Source organism: Corvus brachyrhynchos, unplaced genomic scaffold (genome assembly GCF_000691975.1).
Source record: "Corvus brachyrhynchos isolate BGI_N302 unplaced genomic scaffold, ASM69197v1 scaffold91, whole genome shotgun sequence".
Lineage (NCBI taxonomy): Eukaryota > Metazoa > Chordata > Aves > Passeriformes > Corvidae > Corvus > Corvus brachyrhynchos.
In genome coordinates, this window is record NW_008236442.1 from 4,067,453 (window position 1) to 4,087,452 (window position 20,000).

A 20,000-nucleotide genomic window follows, 5' to 3' on the forward strand; every position below is an offset into this window, starting at 1 on the left:
TTTCCCTTATCGTTTGGTTCTGAGGGTGACTTCTATATGCGTTTCCACGTTTACCCAACTCTTCCACAGACATGCTGTCCCTGAAGAGTCACTTCTATTGCTTTGCCTTTCTTGCTTCACCAATATAAACCTCAGTTGGAGCCATTTGGCTTTATTACAAATAGCAGAACTCATCCCCACATTTGCTACTCCCAGCTTAACAGTACATTTTATGAGATTGCTAATGCTAAAATTGAGCATCACATCACTCTCTGTCTCCTTGCATGGCAGAATCACCCTAACATGACATGGGAAACATAAAACTTGTCCTACAAGTCCTCCCTGTACTCACAGCAAGAGTGATCACACCATACACTGCTCCTGCAAACATACGAACATCTGTGGTGCTCCATACTTTTCCATGGTAAAATATTTACAAGTTTGCAAACCCATTAAAACTTCCTAAAAATACCCTGAAATATTTCTGTTTTCCTCTCTCATACTAACAAAGCTATTAGTTCTAATAAATTCATAAATGTCACAAGAAATGTGACCCTAAATTCAGCACAGATGCTTTCACAAGCCATTGTACATGCAGGTTTCGCTGCTCTGCCACCCTCATCATGGGAACACACAACTAACCATGGCAGGAAAGCTCAAACTACCCACCACTGATTTTTTTTTTTTTTTCTTTTCAGACAAAACAAGTGCCAGGTGGCAAAATGAAAAGATCTGAATGAAATGCTCTTAAGAAATAGCTGTTTAATTCAGAACTCATTCATTTGTATTGAAGGAGTGTTTTGTAGAACGCATTCTGTTAAGTGACCTGAGAGCATATGTTGTATACGGAGAAACATCTAAACATTATGCTCCATGTTGTATGTGTATCTGTAAATGCTTGCATTAGCTGTCTGAAAACAACGGGGTTTTCTTCTTTTCAGTATTTAAAAATGTTTTCCAAACACCAAGATTGATATTTTTATGCTAGCTCTGATTACCCTCTTATTGTTATCAGGATTGGGTTTGTTGGTTGTTTTTTTTATTTAATAACTGTTTTAAACTTTGCAATCAACTTGCTTTCTAGAAGATAAACTCCATGGAGAAGTTAGTCATCAAAACCAATTAACAGCAGAATTCAAACACAGAACATAAAGGTCTTTGAAGAACTTGGAGAAAAGCAAGATCCCCAACCACATTCACTATACTGGCAGAGGATAAATAAACTCAAAGCTAAAATCTGAGCTGTGTGAAAGCAATCCTGAGCCTGGCAATCTTGTCCCCAGCCCCGAGCACTCAGGTCTGTGCCGGGCACTGTTCGGGGAGAGCTGGAGGACGGGAGGAATGAATGGGTGCCACTCCTTAATTGACCGAATGGGCAGCTGTTGAATGACACAAGCCATTACATGAGAAGTGACAACATTATCTGAGACATCCTGAGCCCTCGGGAAGGCTACGAGCCCTCGGGATGGCTGTGGAGAAGCCCTGGCACAGGGTTAGTAAGCGGTGGAGGAGCAGAGGTCTGAGCCATTCTGGTCTATGGTGTGCACATGTCTGCAAGATCCCCCCTCCCTGTTTCCCTCTGCGCAAAGCCTCACTGGAAAATTCCATAGTGCTCCTATGGAAAACACAGTGTAATTAACTCATTTTGATATGAAGCCTTTTTTAAGACAAGACCTTTGTGTTGAACATATTTTACTGTTCCACTCCTCTTCTACTGTCCTGTATTAATCAAAGCTGTAACCCCTGTTGTCTTTGCACTACGAATCAGAATGTGCCCCTGGCAAAGAATGAGGGAAAAGTCAACAGGAATTAAGTTTCAGTGCAACTGTTTACTCAACTGTGGCCTGCAGTTATTGAAATTTTATCCGTGGTTTTGTGTGACTACTGCAGTAATGAATTCAGCATGGCTGTGATTTTCTCACTGATGGTATTCTCACTTCAAGTAAAAACCTGTAGGATGAAAATGATTGAAACAACCGAAGTCTGTGCATTTAGTATCATCCATTTTTCTGACTTGTTTAATTACGGCAGCTTTCTGTCTTAGGTTGGCAAATGGGGTGCCCCGCTCCTCCTCAAGCCTTCACTTTGCTTTGTTTTTGAGCACAGGTTTTTTCTTCTCCACAACAACCTGCTAAAAAGATCACTGTACACTTAGGGGAGTCTTAACCAGCTGCCAATCGCTTATTTACGAGGTTTTAAGAATCCTTATTGCATTAGAGAAAGTGAGGGTTAGGTGTGAGTGTATTCACCATTGGCTCTGCTGCAGCCTTTGTTCCCAAACACATTAATGATACATGCCCAACACTTTGGTGTAAAATTTCCTCAGAGGGCTTCAGAATTTTATCAGGGAAAAGAAAAAGCCAAAACGTATTATGTGGATAATTTACACTGGTGAACTCGGTCACTTCCCAGAAAATACACTAATTAAAATACCATGGCAAAACACACAATTTGGTTCTGATTCTTCTGAGCTGAGGAGCACTGACATGGATGTTATTTATTTATTTATTCTGATGTTTTGTGCAGCAGATACCTCTGCAGCCTTCCTCACTAATAGAAAACGTTCTGTTGATAGAGGTTGCTAGGTTATATTAAAATTTGTTGCAAAAACAAAACTTAACGTTAGCGTATTTTCCACCCAGTGACATATTTTGGAAACCAGTTATTTTTATACAGCAGTTCACCCAATCACTGCCACCAGACTCAACAAATTCAGGCAACGGAAGCAAGCCTTGATCTTTGGGAGTTTCCAGGGAATGATTAAAAAGGAGCCCCAGAAGTCCAACGTTTCCCTTTACACCAATGAATGCAATTCCCTACAGACAAAAACACACAGAACGTCATAGGCGAGTCCTAAAAGCACCCTCTGCCTGGCAGAAGGGTTTGGGAGGGGGGGTTAAATGCTTCATGCTTTTCCTAGAGGTAGGAAACTTGTAATGCATCTTACAGTACCTGCTGTTGCTGGAGATGTGCTAAATCTGCAGCCCCAATTTCAACGGAAGGTGTCTCGCCGTTTGATCTCACTTCCCGCAGGCTGCACTCTAGTAAATGGTTGCCACCGCTCGCTCCATTCTGAATGGCTGAACCGTTACTTTTTGTCTCAGTCCCAGATTCTTGCATCATGACTCAAAAACCTGAAATAATTTAGGGGAGGGGAGGGGGAAAAAAAAAAAAAGCAGCTGTTAAAACAGTTGCTGTATATAAGGAGACATGCCCTGTTTTAAATCCTGCCAAAACTGTAAACATATGTCATTTTCCTTCATACAATTTATCTTTCATTAATGGTTCATGCTACTAGTTTATGTTTATTTATCCGTTGGTACAGCTATAATTTTAGTAAGTTAGTTCTCTTTTAAATACAGTATTATTTGCTCAACATCTTTTTTCCCTTAGAGAAAAAAAAAATATTTTTGAACGAACACGCAGAATCCATAATTAAATTTCTCTAGTTACATCTGGATGCTTTCCTTTGAAACGGATGAGTCATTCTTGGCAATATATGATGGACAATATCAAAAATGTGATATACACTCTGTAAGGGCATGGAGGTGAAGCAGAGCATTCGCTATTTTGGTTTTCACTCATACCATGATAGTGCCGAATTAGCACCTTTAATTACTCTGAAGCAATTTAGGCTTAATCTGGGATGTGCTGAACATCATTGGTTTTCATTTGGGGAGAACTGCTACAACTGCTCACAGAATTAGCCTTGTTGGCCAAGTTTTTGGCTATGGATTTGGTCTGGATTTGGATGCCCTTACGGCATTACAGTGAGGAGCCTCCTGTGTTACTTGGCTAAACATCATCTCAGCAAGCCACAGCTCCCTCCAGCCGGCCCTCTCGACTGACTCTTGGTGGATGCCTGTCCCTGGATGCTTTACACTCGGAGTTCATCAGCAGTGTCAGTGGGTCACAAGCCACCAGTAAGGATGAGGACAAGTACCCACCTCCTTACCCCAGAACCCCTGGGGTTTACACACCTTCAGGAACTAACATCAGCATTCGTGCACAAGACTCCCCACACAAAGCACATATACCAGTTTTCAGCTGCAAACTGCTACCTTGGAGATAAAATGACCAGCTGTTTTACAAGTATTTCCACCTGCAAAGCCCCAGCTCCCAGGATTTAAACGCCATTAACCTGTCTGGCCTCCACCAGCCCATCCCTCCCTCCCTCTGTGCTCCTCTCATCCAGGAGAGATGGAGTATGGAAAGCCAAGCTGTGTGTCCCAAGCACACTGCCTGCCCCACACGAACTACATGGACATGTGAGCCAAATGCCCCTGTGCAGGGTAGCTCACCTCAGAAGTAAGATGCTTTATCTTCAAGGAAGGACCCGTTTGAATTCAGTAAACCAAGCACATGGATGGTAGTAGGACAAATTCAAACATTGATTACATTTAAATAAATTTCAGCTGGTCTACAGAAACTTCTTTCAATCTGTTTTGTTAAATCTTCAAATTATGCCGGGGGACAAAAGGGCTTGGAGACTCATTATAAAGCTTCTGTCAACTCCCCTGTAAAAGCTCCAGAGATCTAAACAAACTTACAGCTTTCCCAACACCACTAGGAAATGCTTTTGGATTTTAACGTGATCCTGCTCTGATACACACCAAGTACGGTGTGGTTTTCATTTTCAGCACTGTAAGGAAAGCCCATAAGCACGATAAGGTCTAAATAAGTGTTTACATCTAACAGAAAAGGCTGGATTACACACCAGGCAGCGACTGCATGGCACAGGCTGCTTGGGAAGAAGAGACAGGAGTGAGAATCCAGACAGCTCCCAAGTCACTCAAAGGCAATTTTTATATGCTACACTGCTAAGAAGGATTTACCTCTTTTATCCCGTGAAAAATAAGAAGGAAAGAACTGACATCACTGTTTTCTACTTCCACCCAAAATTCGAGTCAGGTCTCAACTGGAGAAAATGGAGCATTACGTTATTTTACCCCAGTAGCAGATGAGGACAAGGATGACCGCCAGGAAAGACTGGGTCAGAGGGTTAAACTCAGAGACTCCTGCCTTTGACTGTTCTGGAGAACGACAGTAAATGGTGGGTGGCATGTCCCCACCTCATAGACCAAAGCTGATAGAGGAAGGACACATTCAAGAACTGGTGGAAGGTGCCTCCAGCAGCCACTGTGGTGGAAAGAGATGCTAAAAGCCACGTGCTGGAACAGTAACGAAGTGCATCTCATTTTCCAGCACTTCTGATGCAACAAATTGGAAGTGAGAACCTGGATAAACAAGCAGTAGGGTCAGAGGAAGCACCAAGCAAAGCTCTGACAGCAGCAAGAAGAATGTGCACAACTGAGGAGCAGATCCATCACTGCCTCATCACGATTTGTTGGCTTGCCCTTCCAAGCGAAATATCTCCAGGACACAGAAAATAATTCACAACCAAACTGGTCAAGAAATTATTTATTGTCTCTAGGACTGCAAAATGCTCCTGGAAAGAAAAAAACCAGTAGAAATTGCTACAATTTTTCCAACCTACAGAACTAAGAAAAAGATGGATTATTTATTGTATTTGGTCAGAGAAAGATCATAGTTCTTGAAAACCGTTTCCATGACAAATTTCATGCTGTTTTACCTTTTGAAGAACCCCAGCCAGTTACCAGCTTAGCTGCACAAAGCCCTGGCCCCTCTGCTGGTTGTGACCACCCTACGGATCCTACCCAGCAGAACTGGCAGCAGCAATCAGAAAAATGAAGCTGGAAACACAGTTTGCCAAGGGACCATGTTTGAACTTTCAAAAAATTATTTTAAAAGCAGAAGTGAACCTCTTTAAGAAAATTTTGCTTTAAAAACACCAATTTACAAGCAGCGAACTTCAATATAACTTAAACTAGATGCCTGTACAAAACAAAAGCACTTTGTTAAAAACACCTCTGATAGAAAACAGGTATTTCAAGGGAAAAAAAGATAAAGCTGTTTATTTCTTCACTGAAGTCAAATGTGAGTTGACATGAATAATCACAGTTTGGTTTGATCATTAAGTGTCATGTCATGGAAAATCAACCTGTGAGAGCTTTCTGCAAGAATTATTATTATTTGTCTTTTTGAGCACACCTAAATGAGCTGGGGTGATCGTACACTGAGGATGCCTGAGATAATTGTCTCTTCCCAGCACAGGGGAGATGAACTTACAGGAGCCTATTACTGAAGTTTGTCATTCAAAATTGTGAAAGAAAAATGCAAAGCAAGGTTGAATTTATGCAACATAATTCGGTTCTGTGGGAACTGAACTGAAACTCCAGGTGAAGTATCACAAACCGTGATTCTGGTCTGAATACAACCAACACAGTGCTGGAGAAGCTGTTATGCATAATGATTTATTATAAGAAATAATAACACTCCACAACTGCTTCCATGACATGTAGGAAGAGCTGGTTCCGACTTAAGAAATTTAATGGTAGAAGAGCCTGTCCACCTCATGTGTTCTAGAAAGCAGAATGATTCTCTTATCAATTCTGCAAAGAAAAATGCATTTTTAAAGCTTAAATATGTGGGTTATTATCAGTGTAAGTATCTTTCTTTTTCCTATATCTATAAAAATTCTATGGTATTTCATGTTATGAGGGATACAGAATGACTCTGAATTATTAAAGGTGACACAAGATGTTTTTCCCCTATGAAGGGACCCAAGGTAGGCTGCAGTACCAATAACAGCTTGAGAAACTTCATCCTGAAATCAAGGGACACATAATAAAAGAACTGTTCTGACTTAATATCAGCTTGGTTTAAAAATTTCAGAACAGTGATCAGTTTCTTCAGATTCCTGTTTTAACCTGCACAGAACTTTTTCTAGCTTTGATGCACAGTCAAATACAAAGCCCTACAGCTGGGCCCATCTCTTTGGTGAGTATGCTCTGTTCAAGGTAATGGAGCAAAGTTTCAGTGAAGCGAAATCAAAAGAAGGCACTCTGTCAACAGGAGGACAACGGCTAACCATCCTCCAGATCACTTGGAGAGAAGCAGGGCACAGCCAATTTCTTAAGGATGTGGTCAAAATTGAGAAAACATAGGTCACATGTGAACTTTGCCTGAATCAAAATAATCTCTCTGATGACTCCAGCATCAGTGTTTTGAGGTGAAAAAATAGAACCTAAAGGTAAAAAAATAGAACCTAAAGGCATCCTAATTTTGAAAAGGTTCTTTGCTAATGCATTAAAAGTAAGTCCATAAAGTCCGTAACACTGCCAAGACCAGATGCTGCCGATACACAGCTCAGCTCCACTGGCCTATTAAGATGAGCAAGGTTAAGCATGGAGATTAGTAGGCAGGAGGTGGGCGCTGAAGTGTGCCACTGCTGCAATTCTGCTACCAGTATAGTTTCTGAAGACTAAGCAGCATTGTTTAATGTCAGCATGAGGGAGGATTTACTGACTGAAGCACCTGTCAGAATAAGGACCCACTCCAAGTCTGAAAGACTAAGGGACTGATATTCAGATGTCTTTAGATGCCTCACCATACACGGAGGCATCTGGTGAGGCCTTTTTAAGATTCCTCAATAAGCACCAATCTATATCTTTAAGTATATCATCACCTTTAAAAAAACATCCTTGGGGTCTTCTGGCCTTAAAATTCCTGTTTAAATATGCTTCCAGACACGATGTGGACTACAGATTCACAAAGTAGCCTGAGTGTTTCAAAGTTTCTTCGAGGCTGATGATTTTATTTCAGATGTTAGCACTTGGAGGTGTTTACAAATACATACATGCCCATAAAGATCATTAGGCATTTCTATCCCCTGGGATCAGTGCTAGAGCAAAAATGTTGTCATAATACAACCCTTCTTTGCCACATTTGTGAAAGATTTTGAGCTAACAAAAAGTTCAGTCTTTATTCCAGGGCAGTTAATTAAGGTTGACCAAGTCAGGCAGAAGTAAATTAACTTGGCTGATCAATTATTTATATGAAGCAGAATAAATGCCCTTAAAGAACTTGGCCCAGCCATGAAAGGACACGTAAATTAAACAAAACACAGATTTATAAAATGTACTTCTACTTTTATAGGCAGAAGAGTCAATGCTAACATCAGTTTTAGTGAGCGATCAAATCACACGATCTAGCCCGAAATTCTTCAGCAGGCATTCCATCCATACGTGCACAGTTTATAAATAAAAGTTCTACTTATTTGTGAAAAGCAGCTCCCCAAAACAGGCTCAGGAATATCTTTAGGGCACTTCTCTGCCTAATTATTTTTAAAAAAAGCCCACAACAAAAAACCCTAACAACTGCTTGGAAGCATTCCACAACAACGTTAACACCACGAAGACAGGATTTTACCTCTTGAAAATGAAACGAGCTCTGGAGTGCGACCAGCAAGGGAACACAGAGAGCAGGAGCAAAGCTGCTGCTTCCCCACAGCACAGGGACAAACACCCTGCAGCACCAGACAGGCACTCCTGTGATCCACAATGAGGACCCCAACAGCTTTCCCAGGAGACCCCTGCCCCACTCACAGGTTGTCTCTTTTAGTCCCGGTATCTTTAGAGCAAGTGCCCTGCCAGGGGAAGCACCTCAGGCTCCACATCCCACCACCAGTAGTGAATTTTTCCAGGAACATGTTTCGATGTCCCCCAGCAGATGCCAGAACACCCATCTCCCCCAGCTGACACCCCATGCCTAGGCTGGCAAGGCAGCCAGCAGCATCATCCTGCCATCCATGAGTTCAGTAAAAGAAAAGGGATTCACTAGTGGAAATTAAAAGCCTTGTGTAAGGTAAGGCTTGATGTGCCGTGGGGGAAGGCGTACAGATGTTCAGCTGCTCATTTACTAAATTACACCATGTCACAATTAACTGTGAATCAGCCAGCTTCACATGAGCAGCTCAAGGACTGCCACCATGCTAAGTGCAGAAATAACGCTGGGGAGGGGAGTCCAAACTAGCCAGGTGGACCAGATGACTTCTCTTTGCCTGTGTTTGTGGTTAGCACGACTATTAGAGAGAGCTATCCCAACATATGGCATGATTTAACTAAATCAGATCATGCTGAACTCACCAGCCTTTCTCAACTTACAAACCCCTCCGCTCTCGTCATTGCAGATGGGTGAACACCCGTCATGCTTTTAGAGTTTTCAGTAGCCGTCATTTATCCTGCTGACAGGGTGTATTTTAGGTATAATTATGTACTAACTAACTATAGATCAACTGTCAGTACATTAGGGGACTTTTTGGATAAAACTTCATGCTTACCCCTTTGAAGGCCACTCGCCTACACACTACTGGTGGTTGCTGAATTGTGCAGGAGTAGGAGAAAGGAGAAGGGGATTCAAAGTGCAATTAAGGATCATCTTTAGGAATCAACCAAAATAGTAGCAAACAGAGCAAATCAGGCTTCGCTGTCCTAAAAAGTGATGCTGAGTCACGTCTGACAGCGGGGTTTGGAGGAGGGGAGGCAAACCTGGAGCAAGGCAAGGGAAGGAACATGCACGGGATGTGTGGAAAGAGGAAACAAAGAGACAGCGACGAGGTGAAATCCTTTGATATTTCCTCAGCTTAAAGAGGTAATTCAGTGTATTAAAATGGATCCTTGAAATTTCAAAGGATGAAACTCGCACAACAAAGATTGTCGAGAGTGCTATTTTCTAGGATTAGAACAAAAACGTATTGGGATTTGCTATATGATCTCACATCACCGAGCAAGACTGTACACTTGCTGTTATGCAAGCACCATCTTCCAATAGAGAATTTTCATAATTATAACAGAAAGGCGTAAATTTTCTAATGCATGGCAGTTCAAAAAGTAATCAAGAGAATGAGCCTGAGGGCTATTTTAATGTATGCAAAGCTAGTGACCCACAGTAAATGGGAGGTAGGCTTCAATGAATGCAAAGTAATGCACACATACTAAAGACCTGGTCTGATGAGGGACGGCTAAAATTAACACCCAATTAATTTCCGAATTGACAAACAAATGAAAGCCATAAATCTACTTTCTCATTAATTTTCTTGTGGTATAATTTAAAGCAGTAATATGAGGGCAAAAACTGAGCATTATCCATCATAAATATCAAAAAAGATAGCACTGTAACACCATAAATTATGCATATTACCTGTTGTTAAAAATGATTAATGTATTATCAACTTTATCGTGCACTGTATATGTCTAGACGTATCTAAAATCTGAAATTTCATTTAGTGCTTAGGAAATAAAGGGTCCAGAAGAAATGCGATTACGCGCAGCGCATCCTTGGCTCTGCCTCCTGACGCTCTCACCTTGGCCGGACTCATCCCAAGCCGTGGGCCAGTGGAGTTTGAGCACATGGCAGAGGTGATGTGCTGGCCTCCCCGGGAAGGGAAACAAATTACACTGCTCCTGGAGCATCCCTGCGGGCCAGGCCATGGCTGTGGCACCTGATTTACACAGGGCTGCCCCCCTTCCCTGCCTTCCTGACACTGGAGCAGAGCTACTTGATGATGCAGAACCATGGAAAGGGGACAGAAGTAAAAGCAAGGAGTAGGAAAATGTGAAGCTGTAACTAAACTCAGTGAATGAAAAGCCTGTGCTTTCCAAAAGTGGTGGAGTACAACACCATGCCCAACAGGAGAAGGACACGGGTCACCTTTCCTCCCCCCTGGGGGTCATGACGGTGACCAGCCTGGCTTGTTACCACCTATGTTTATGTCCACTTGCCACCCTCAAGTCTCCTGAATGGCAGCTTCACCTACTCCTCTCTAGAAGCAGACAGCCACAGTCTTTTATTTATTTAACCATATGCAATGGCACAATCTCTTTCACTGCTGGGGTGCGTGGCTCACACTACCTGGGTTCCTTTTTCCAGCAGCAGTGTGTTATCATCAGGGCCGCAGCAACCTGAAATCATTTGGAGGCAGCTCAGTGAAAAGCTGAATGATGCTCTGCAGGAGCTGAAATTTAAGACTGCTGTGGTGAGAAGGGAAGGGAAATCAGGAGCCTAATCCCACTTGTGCCACACAGACTTACTGTGAAATCATGGTCAAACAGTTTAAGTTCTCAGAGAACCAGTCGGTGCAATTACCCCTAAGGAAGTCTCTTCTGATGAGAGTGTTGCTGACCACAAACAGTAAGAACAGAGATCAAGCAAATCCAAGAAGAATTAATTGAAACAGACATTAAAAGGTTGCCATATGCTCTGTTCAAAAGAGCTGGAGTTGGACCCCATGAAAAATTACTGCACTAAAACATACCAAGCTGTGAAGACAACAGGTCTCACTCCCTTCCATGAGGTAAGACCCAAAGCATTAGACACACAATGGACAATTCAAACTTTTGCATTCTCCCTTCATTTTACACATGCACACAGAAGTTACTCCCAGTCTCACCTTGGATAAACAAACCCCCTTTGCAAAGCCAGCTCTATCTCAATCTATGACTCTCAGCTTGACAGCTATTAAATCCATATTCAGCACGAAGCTCATGCCATAGATGCATAAAAGCTCTAGAGCTGGGCCACTTCCAAGTGACTGGCAAGTATGATGTAATCATTTACACACCATCATCGGCAGAGTAAGGTTCCTTCCTCTCTCTTGGGGAGAGCTGTCTTTCAGCCGTGAGCTTGACAGAAATCATCCTTACCATCACCAGGATCATCGTTTATTTGGAAGGAAAGGAACGGCGAATGGCCAAAAAAAACCCCAAGCAAAACCAAAAGCCATAGTTCACTGCACCATACGACTCCTACCACATGGACATGAGCACCATGGCAGTGACTCTCCCAGAAGGAAGGTCACAAGTGCAGCCTGGTGAGGTGCAGAGCTCCCTCAGTGCTGGCCCCGTGGTCGGTGTCCCTGGGGAGGTACCCACCTGCTCATCCCAGCGCAGGCATCACAGCAGTGTGGGGCTCCCTGCCGTTCCGTGCAGAACAGGAACAGAAACTGCAGAGCTGTTCTCACAGCCAGGACCTATTTGTTTGCATGCACACTGCTCTGAGCTTGCAACACAAACTCTTGCAGTCCGCCTCACAGAAAAACAGGTGACTGTTCAACCAAATAAAAGACCAAAGTTGCATTTAGTAAATACAGTCCGTTTGTGCCAGACAGCAGCAGCACTGCTACAACAAGATAACACGAAACCTCATACCAAGTGCTGGCTGTAGATGAATTAGACTCCCACTCTCCATGCACATCTCCATTAAAGCATATCTAAACTCTCTAGCAGCCTCCAGAAGTCAAAAACCACCTCAAAGCCAGGTGCTACTCTAACAATTCTGCACAATGCCATTTTCACTTCACTATTTTCACTTCATTCAAGGCAGCAAAGGTTTGATTCATGGCAGTAACATGAGTCAATTAATGACCAGCTTGTCCACTTACACACTTCAGGTACCTCCCGCTCCCCTCCAGCCCTGACACTGCTCCAGCAGCCCAGACGAGCACTGTGTTTGGATCACTGATGCAAACTAGAGAATACTGTGAGGATCACATTTTTATTCATATTTTGTTGCTTTCTTTTCCAATGGATGAAAAGGACAATTATTTAATTTTATCCTTCCTATGAACGTGTATCCAAGATATTCTAATAAATGAATTCACATATAAAGGAACAGACAACACCTTCACATTTTAACAAATGAATTCACACATACAGGAATAGACAGCACCTTCATACAAAAAGAGTTAACATTTCTTTCTCAAGGTCACTCAAAGAGGGTTTACTCCCTTTGTGTGAAAAGCCCCAACCATTTACTGTTAGTGCTAACAGGTCCTCCCTGGCATTTGAAATCCAAGCTCCACTCAGAAACAACAACAAACAATAATTTTGAAAAACAAAGATGGTGTGAGTGAGTTTTTCTTGCTCATTTTCAAAACAACCCGAAAGCAACAACTACCAGGATGGCTCTCTCTAATTAGTACTCCCAGAAACCAAAGAACAAACAGGCAGCACAGAGAAATTAGCAGATGTAAATGCAGTTTTCCAGTTATAAAAAGAAGAAAAGCAGCTCCGTCATTTCGCTCACAGGGGGAGGAGCAACAAAGCGCGTTTTTAAATTTGGTATTTTCTCTCGATTCAAACGGCTCTGCTTCTAAAACAGATTTTCCTCAGATCTCCTCAGAAGTAAAACTGAAAGCTTTGCCTTTTCCAACTCCATCGATGGCACATGCATCAATTAAAATCCAACATGAGAAAAGAGGGAAACCGAAAAGCCCCCGACCAAATGCTGACATAGAACACAAGGCCATACTTTTGGGGTGATTACCTGGTTCATAGCCCTATACCTTTGTCCTAGACCTTCTACCTCCTTGTTTGCTCCATGCAGGATTTTCTAGCCATCAGCCGTCTACCACTGTGCTAGTCGTCTTGCAGGAGTGCTCTCTCCCTTCTGAAAAAAGCAAACAACTGGATAGATATCATTACACTAAGGAAATCTCTTGGAAAAACCAAACAACTTGCTAATCTTTCTAGCCCCTTCACCCAAGTTAAAGATAAGCAAAGCAAACCAAAGTGAGTTTCAGCCACATTCCAGGGACAAGCTCCCCTTTTTCTCCTTTATCAAAATCCCAGCATTTAAAGGTTTTTTTCCAGACCTTGCAGGATAAACTGCTGCTCACACCCGCAAACAAAGCAATATTTGTTTAATAACTGATTGCTGCCATGGGTACAGTAAACAAGGGGCCCAGCATTTGTGTTTATGAACAAACACATCATCTTGCAAGAGCAATTTAACATTAACCAGGTGGAATAATCAACAGATTTCATAGGTGACACTCGGGGCAGGACTAATGTAAACAGAGCAGGGAGGAGAAAGGGGCCACTCTTAGGGAATCAAGGTTGAGGCAAATGCATTACAGAGTAAACAGCTGGGAAGAACTCAAGACAAACAAATAGTCATTCTTCTGACATTTCGAGAAGCAGAAAGGTTGTACGTTACATGCATCAGCTGCTGACCACCATGAAATCAAACCAGTTGGGGACCAGGCCTTCTTGTTTACACAGTGCCATGTTTGCTTATAAACAACAATTTGCTGTTACCAACCTCGAATTACTCATTGCATAAACGAGCAGATCAAGTGAAATCCTGTTAACTCTTCTGTGGATTGAGGGTTTTTTCCTCCCCTTCAACAACAACAAACAAAAAAGCCTTTGCAGTCTTGCTGTGCAACCTCAAGACAACAGGCAGCAGGGGAAAATACAGAGCTGTGCATCTGCTCCAATAAAAGGGAAAGAAAGGAGTTGAAAACACTTGAAAGTGTTTCACAAAACAAGATTTACCGGCCAAACCACTGATGTGAAAGATCCATTTGCATTAAAAAAAAAAAAAAATCAAAACCCAGAAAAACAACAACGGCAAAAGGTGGGGTGCAAAATTTTCATTTCACTCCTCACACAAACAAGCAAAACAACAGCTTTCGACACAGTCCAACCTGCCCAGCACAACCATGGACATGTGTCATTCACACACACCCCCATGGCCATGCCAGGGCCCTGTAGCAGCAATGAAGCCATGGTTCAGCCCTCCTCCCCCTCCTTTCTCTCTCCCACCCTCAACCCCCTTGCCTCTGCCTCCCATCACCATTCTCTGATCTTTGTAGATCTCCCCAGCTCCTCTCTGTCAAACCAGAAGCCCCTTGGATGTCTTCTTGCAACCAAATCCTCTGGCCCCCAACTGCTCTCCATCCAACATTCCTCTCCTGGCCCCTAGGAACTGTGACATTAGTCCTCAAGGTGCTCAGGACACCCAAGTCCCCTGGGTTTGCCACCTTCCAGACAGCCTTTCCTTCCCCATCTCTCCTCCCTGTAACACTCAAGAAATTTCCTATTGCTACATTCCTCCAGGGAGGTTTCTGTAAGTTGTCTATCCTGAACATGGATTTCAGGAAAGATCTGAAGTACAGGGAGAGAAGATGGATAGTCTTAATGGTAGAGGTTAATCCAGGGCTCTGGGTTACATTCCTGCCCTGACACAATCCCTGCATGAGACCTCCATGGGTCTCTTCATCCCTCTCCTATGTAAAATAAGCCCTTTAAGATGTTGTACCAGTCAGGTGGGGTTAGAGGATGTAGCTGTGGGCTATACCACGGGTCCTTTTTCCTCCCAGCTGCACCATTTTCCCTCCCTGGTTCACCCCTACCTTCTGATGAGCACCAGCATCACCGCCAAGCACTGAGGAAAATCATCCCAGTCTCAAATCTATGAAGCATCCAAGGTCACAGCTGGCCCTGGCACTAATCTCCCCTCCCTTGCCATTTCATGTGCAAACAGCATGATGGCCAGAAGCCTCCCCCCTCATCATTTTTTTACAAGTTTTAGAGTATTTGTTACTTTTCTTCACAGCACAATCCTGGACATCCACAGCTGGCCAAGAACCTTCGTTTTCTTTTTCAGAAAATATTTAGCCTTTTGTTGTAATAAAAAAAAAAAAAAGAAAAAAAAGGTTCAAAACCATGAAATCAGTACAACCTGCTAATAAGACAGGTATTTAAATAAAACCCAAATGCAGTATTGTTCAGGCAACTGCCTATTTTTTAATACATCAGGTTGACAGCATAATAGCAGGCAGGATGAAAGGTGCAACTCGAGGACAGGGTTGGCGTCCGCACACCAGGAAAACAGAAGTGCTGCCCCATTTCCTGTGCTGCAGCAGAGTATTTCTGATGTCTGGGGCTGCCGGGGACTTAACTCTGAATTAATGATTACACACAATACCCTCCTTTCTCCCCTCCCTGCAGGACAGCGAGGGCCAGCCTCACCGAATGACTGTGGGCAGGCAGGCACGGGTCACAGGGGATTTAGATATTTCACAGCAGCTTCAAAAATTTAGACACTGCAACCTGAAGGCTTCTGAAAACATCAAGCTTCACATAAAAGTCCTGATATTTCCCTACTTGAGACAACTGCTCTCACCTCAGCCGTGCTGCCTGTTCCACACTCCTTTTCCAGCACGTAAAATCACAGTTTATTCAGTACAAAGTAACTACACTATGATAAAAACTATAAGCATATCATTCAAATGCTTTATTGGTCAAATAGATGGATGCTTTTATTAGTCCAACCTTTTTTGTAATGGAGTGCCACTGATGACCCAGTGTTAGCCTCATTCCCTGCTATTAATCACACTTCTAAGAGCTCATTTTGCTTTAAAATCTTAAGAAATTGCTATAATTTAAAGACATGGTGTCTACATAATGGGAAATGCTTCACAGATTGTATCATTCCATATAACACAGAATTTTTATGGCAATGCTGACCATGATACCAAGGTATTACAAAACTTGAATAAAATATTTTATGAAGAAAATCTAAATGTAAACTTCCTTTTGCATTTGTGGTTTGCCACATCCATAATGTTTTAATCACAGCCTTTTGGGAGTTGCAGTTTTCAACTGCATGTGGCTTACATAGATTAACACTACAAAAACACTCCCTGAACAAATATAAACAGAACAAAACAAAATTAAATGAAAATTAAATAAAATACAAGGATGGACCACAAGAGAAAGGCTGTTCAAGCTATACTTTTACAATTTTCACACAAGGCATTTATCCTTTTGTCGACTATATTATCTCCTTCCTTTTTTACACAGGGAAAACAGATGATGTTTACTGTGAAAAACTTTTACGACAAAGTGGAAGCATCTTACGAATTTACCTACACAGAGGATTAAATTAATATAATGATGGTCCTAACCTTTATTATTAAAATGTACTTTGCAAAATGTTTTGACAATGTTGACTGCTGCAGGAGGGAAAACACATTTAAGACAATTTCAGCCAAATGCAGAAGCAGAAGCCTTTCATTTTTCAAATGCAAAGTAAAAAGCATCTTTAAACATCTTCTCATGAAAGAAAATGCAGTGCAATTATGTTATATGGCACACACAAAAGCATGTTCTTTTCCTCAGTTCTCTAAGAAGATATTAGTACCTCCTGGCCTTAGGAATATTATGTGTAAATCACATCATATTCATAGTGTCTGAATTAATTATAATAGGTGCTGGAGAGAAATGTTAACTTTCCAGGTTGTTGCTAAGGATTAGCCCTTGTTTACAATTCTGTATTTATAGAACAAGAAAAATTTGTCAAATGAAGGGCAAAAAGGAAAGCAAGAACACAAATTTAGCTTTGATTTCAAAACAAATCAGATCTTGCAACCATTCCCTGAGAAGAAAACCACAGTTTTTAATGTGAAGATGCAAATGAGTCTCAGAATATAAAAATGTTTTATAATTCTGTGCATTCAACACTACTAGATGTTATTTAAAGAATTTATGTTAACATTTCCCATCCTCACACAGCAAGTCCAAGATGCTGCAAACAGCATCTATTTAAAATGGATCATGTTGCTGTGGGGCACAGGGTAGCTGAGAAGGCTGGAGCAGAAGGGAGCAGGGCATTTGGCCCCCTGGCACCAGACTGGGATTCACAGACTACTCCAGAGGGGTTTACGAGGCAGTGTGAAGGAGGAACAAGCCCCTTGCCTTCAACAAGTGGAACACTGGCTACATGGAGATGTGCAGATCCATCCTGAGGGGAAGTCATGACTCTCAAAACCACTGCAAAGGACACAATGGTCTTCCCAAATGCAGTCAATCTGTGACGTGAACAAACACCTTAAGAGAAGGGCGCTCAGGAACCCAAGAAAGGTCCTTCACATGGTATTTCTGGAGAGCCCTGAGAGGCTGGATGGCTGAAGGCTCAAAAGTCCATGGGATGGGTCCCAGTGAGCAGAGAGCCAAAGCTCTGCAGGGACTTGCAGGTCTCGGGCACTGTGGCAGAACTGGCCAGGGAAGTTTGTACTGCTCACTATTCTGAGGATAAAGAAAGCACTTCGGCCTCCAGCACTTTCATTTCTTTGCACAAACAAAGGCACACCCACTACAATTAAATTGCAAAACCCTTTTCATTAGGACTCACTGTTTTCACACACTTCAAGCCTTCCAAGACCTGCAGTCCCTCTCATGCTTCCATCAGTGTGTGCTTGTGTGAGGAAAACTAAGCAAGGGCTCTTTAACGGTTTCAGTTCATGGAGAAGCAAATGGAAAATGCTTTTTCCCCTTAAAATAACCCCTGTAACCACCAACTTCTGAGCAGGGTGACTTGCAAAAACACTGAGCATCCACAACTAAGAGCATCTAACCCCCCACAAGAATCAGGCCCACAACACAATATAAAAAATGCACTTAGCTAAGCTTTTGTGGAAACACAGATGGACTCCTTGCCTTGCCCTGTCCAAGGGCTGTGGCTCTCACATTACAGCAAGGATAGCACGACCCATCAGGGAAACCAGATGTGTCAGTGAACACTGGTGTGTAAGCTAACGCACAAACGCACACACAGTATCCAAGTACCCAGCACGCCAGTTCACATCAGCCAGAACAGAGTAAGTTGGACAGAAGAGGTGCCTTCATCCCCAGTTTTGTCTTCATGTTTTCTTTCCCAGGAATAGCTCCAGTCTCAGTCCAGAGCAAGGATCCCACCCCATCACATTTTTGTGCAGGAGATGTGTACATACAGCACATGTTCCTCAACAGCCACACACATGGATCCCAAGCACCCAAAAATACAGTTGGTCCTCTCCACACTGGCCCAATAAAGAAGAGGGAAAAAAAGCGTGAATTTTTTTCACCTCAAAATTTCATCCTGTGCCTGAGAAAACTCCCTAAAAAAGCTCTCTCAAAACCAATTTGTTCCTAACTCCTCCAAAAAACCACATATGCCTACTTTTGAGTCAGGATGCAGGAAGCCAAGCTCTTAATCCCTCTTCTACATTCACCCATGGCTGAAAAGCAATGCCCACCTCTAATCCACCATCAGCCATGGCTGGGAAAGGCAACAGCAGAGAGGATTTGCAGGACACCAAATGAGCCTCTCCAGCTTGCCTTGGCCAATGACAGTGAGCACTCCTGTGGCTGCTCATACCTTTTCCATGCACGATGCCAATGGAACAGAAAGCCTCCCAACAGACAGCACTGCGGCCCCATGACCTCTCTAGAACCAGCTGTTCAGCCCTGGACTGGGAGGGTCTGTCATTGCCAAGCTCAGCAGAGGTTGCTCCATGCTCCAGGAAATGGCCTTTCTGGTGCTGAACCCCCAGCAGCATGTGGAGGCCGTTTACAACCAGAAACCAGTGTTTAATGTTCAAAATCTGCACAAAAGACAGTATTTGAACATCTCCAGCTGCATGCAGGTGCATGGGCCCACAGATGTGCTGGCTCCTGAACACTGTAGAGCAAAGGCATGTGGCTTCCTGCTCCAAGGGCTTGTGAAAGAGAAGGATACACTCTATTTACAGCCTATTCCAGACAAGACTATCCAATGTCAGGATGTGCCATAAGAGGGTAATTTGCACCCTAAACTGGATTGTACAATACCACAGTCACAGACCGTATGATCTCTTCCTTTGGATTAAAACTGTTTGCACAAGTCAAAGCAGAACAAGGAGAGTAACAAAACATACAGTGTATTTTGTTCTCTACTGCAGCCACATATTTCAACTGCCTCAGCCGAATTCTTAGAGTAAACACAGCTTTAAAAGAAAATAACTTGAATAAAGAGCTTCTGGAAAGTTCTGACTGATTATGCATGCAAGAATTCTGCTACTGCTTCCTCCCATCTCATCTGAAAAATAAACCAAACACCCAACTTCCACAACTATCTACAAAAGTGCTATTTTTCTGAAACATGTTACAATATTATCTGAGGTCTGCAAGTTATAATGAATGCATCTTGTTTTGTAAAATACACAGAGGAGCTCAATTAAATGAACAACTGTAAAGGAAATAGAGCTGATAAAGGAATTAATGCTCTGTGTGCCAGATCATAACATAACATCTAGGATAACAAAGCCGTGTCGAACATGCAACCGCTAAAGACTTTAAAAAATGAAATAACAAAGTTAAACCCCAAAATATTTAAGTACACAAAATCAGGATGTGCAAAAGCTATTTTCAATAATTGAGAGGGGAGCACGGGCAGCAACAAATGGATCTCTTGCAGCCATTACTTCAAGACTTACTAAACACATAAAAAGACGGATTGTTTTGTAAACGACCACCTGCTACGCTGGCGATCCGCTCCTTTCTCATTGCCCAAAC

At 42.6% G+C, this 20,000-nt stretch overlaps 1 protein-coding gene across 1 annotated transcript in view; it reads right to left on the reverse strand.

The window, feature by feature from the left end:
- Nucleotides 1–20,000, reverse strand: part of FOXP1 (forkhead box P1) — a 345,408-nt gene that overhangs the window by 163,390 nt on the left and 162,018 nt on the right. The window contains exon 3 of the mRNA XM_008643610.2: nucleotides 2,932–3,113. Within this exon, the coding sequence (XP_008641832.1) occupies nucleotides 2,932–3,102 (171 nt within the window). The 5' untranslated portion in view covers nucleotides 3,103–3,113. The remainder of the gene's footprint in view (nucleotides 1–2,931; nucleotides 3,114–20,000) is intronic.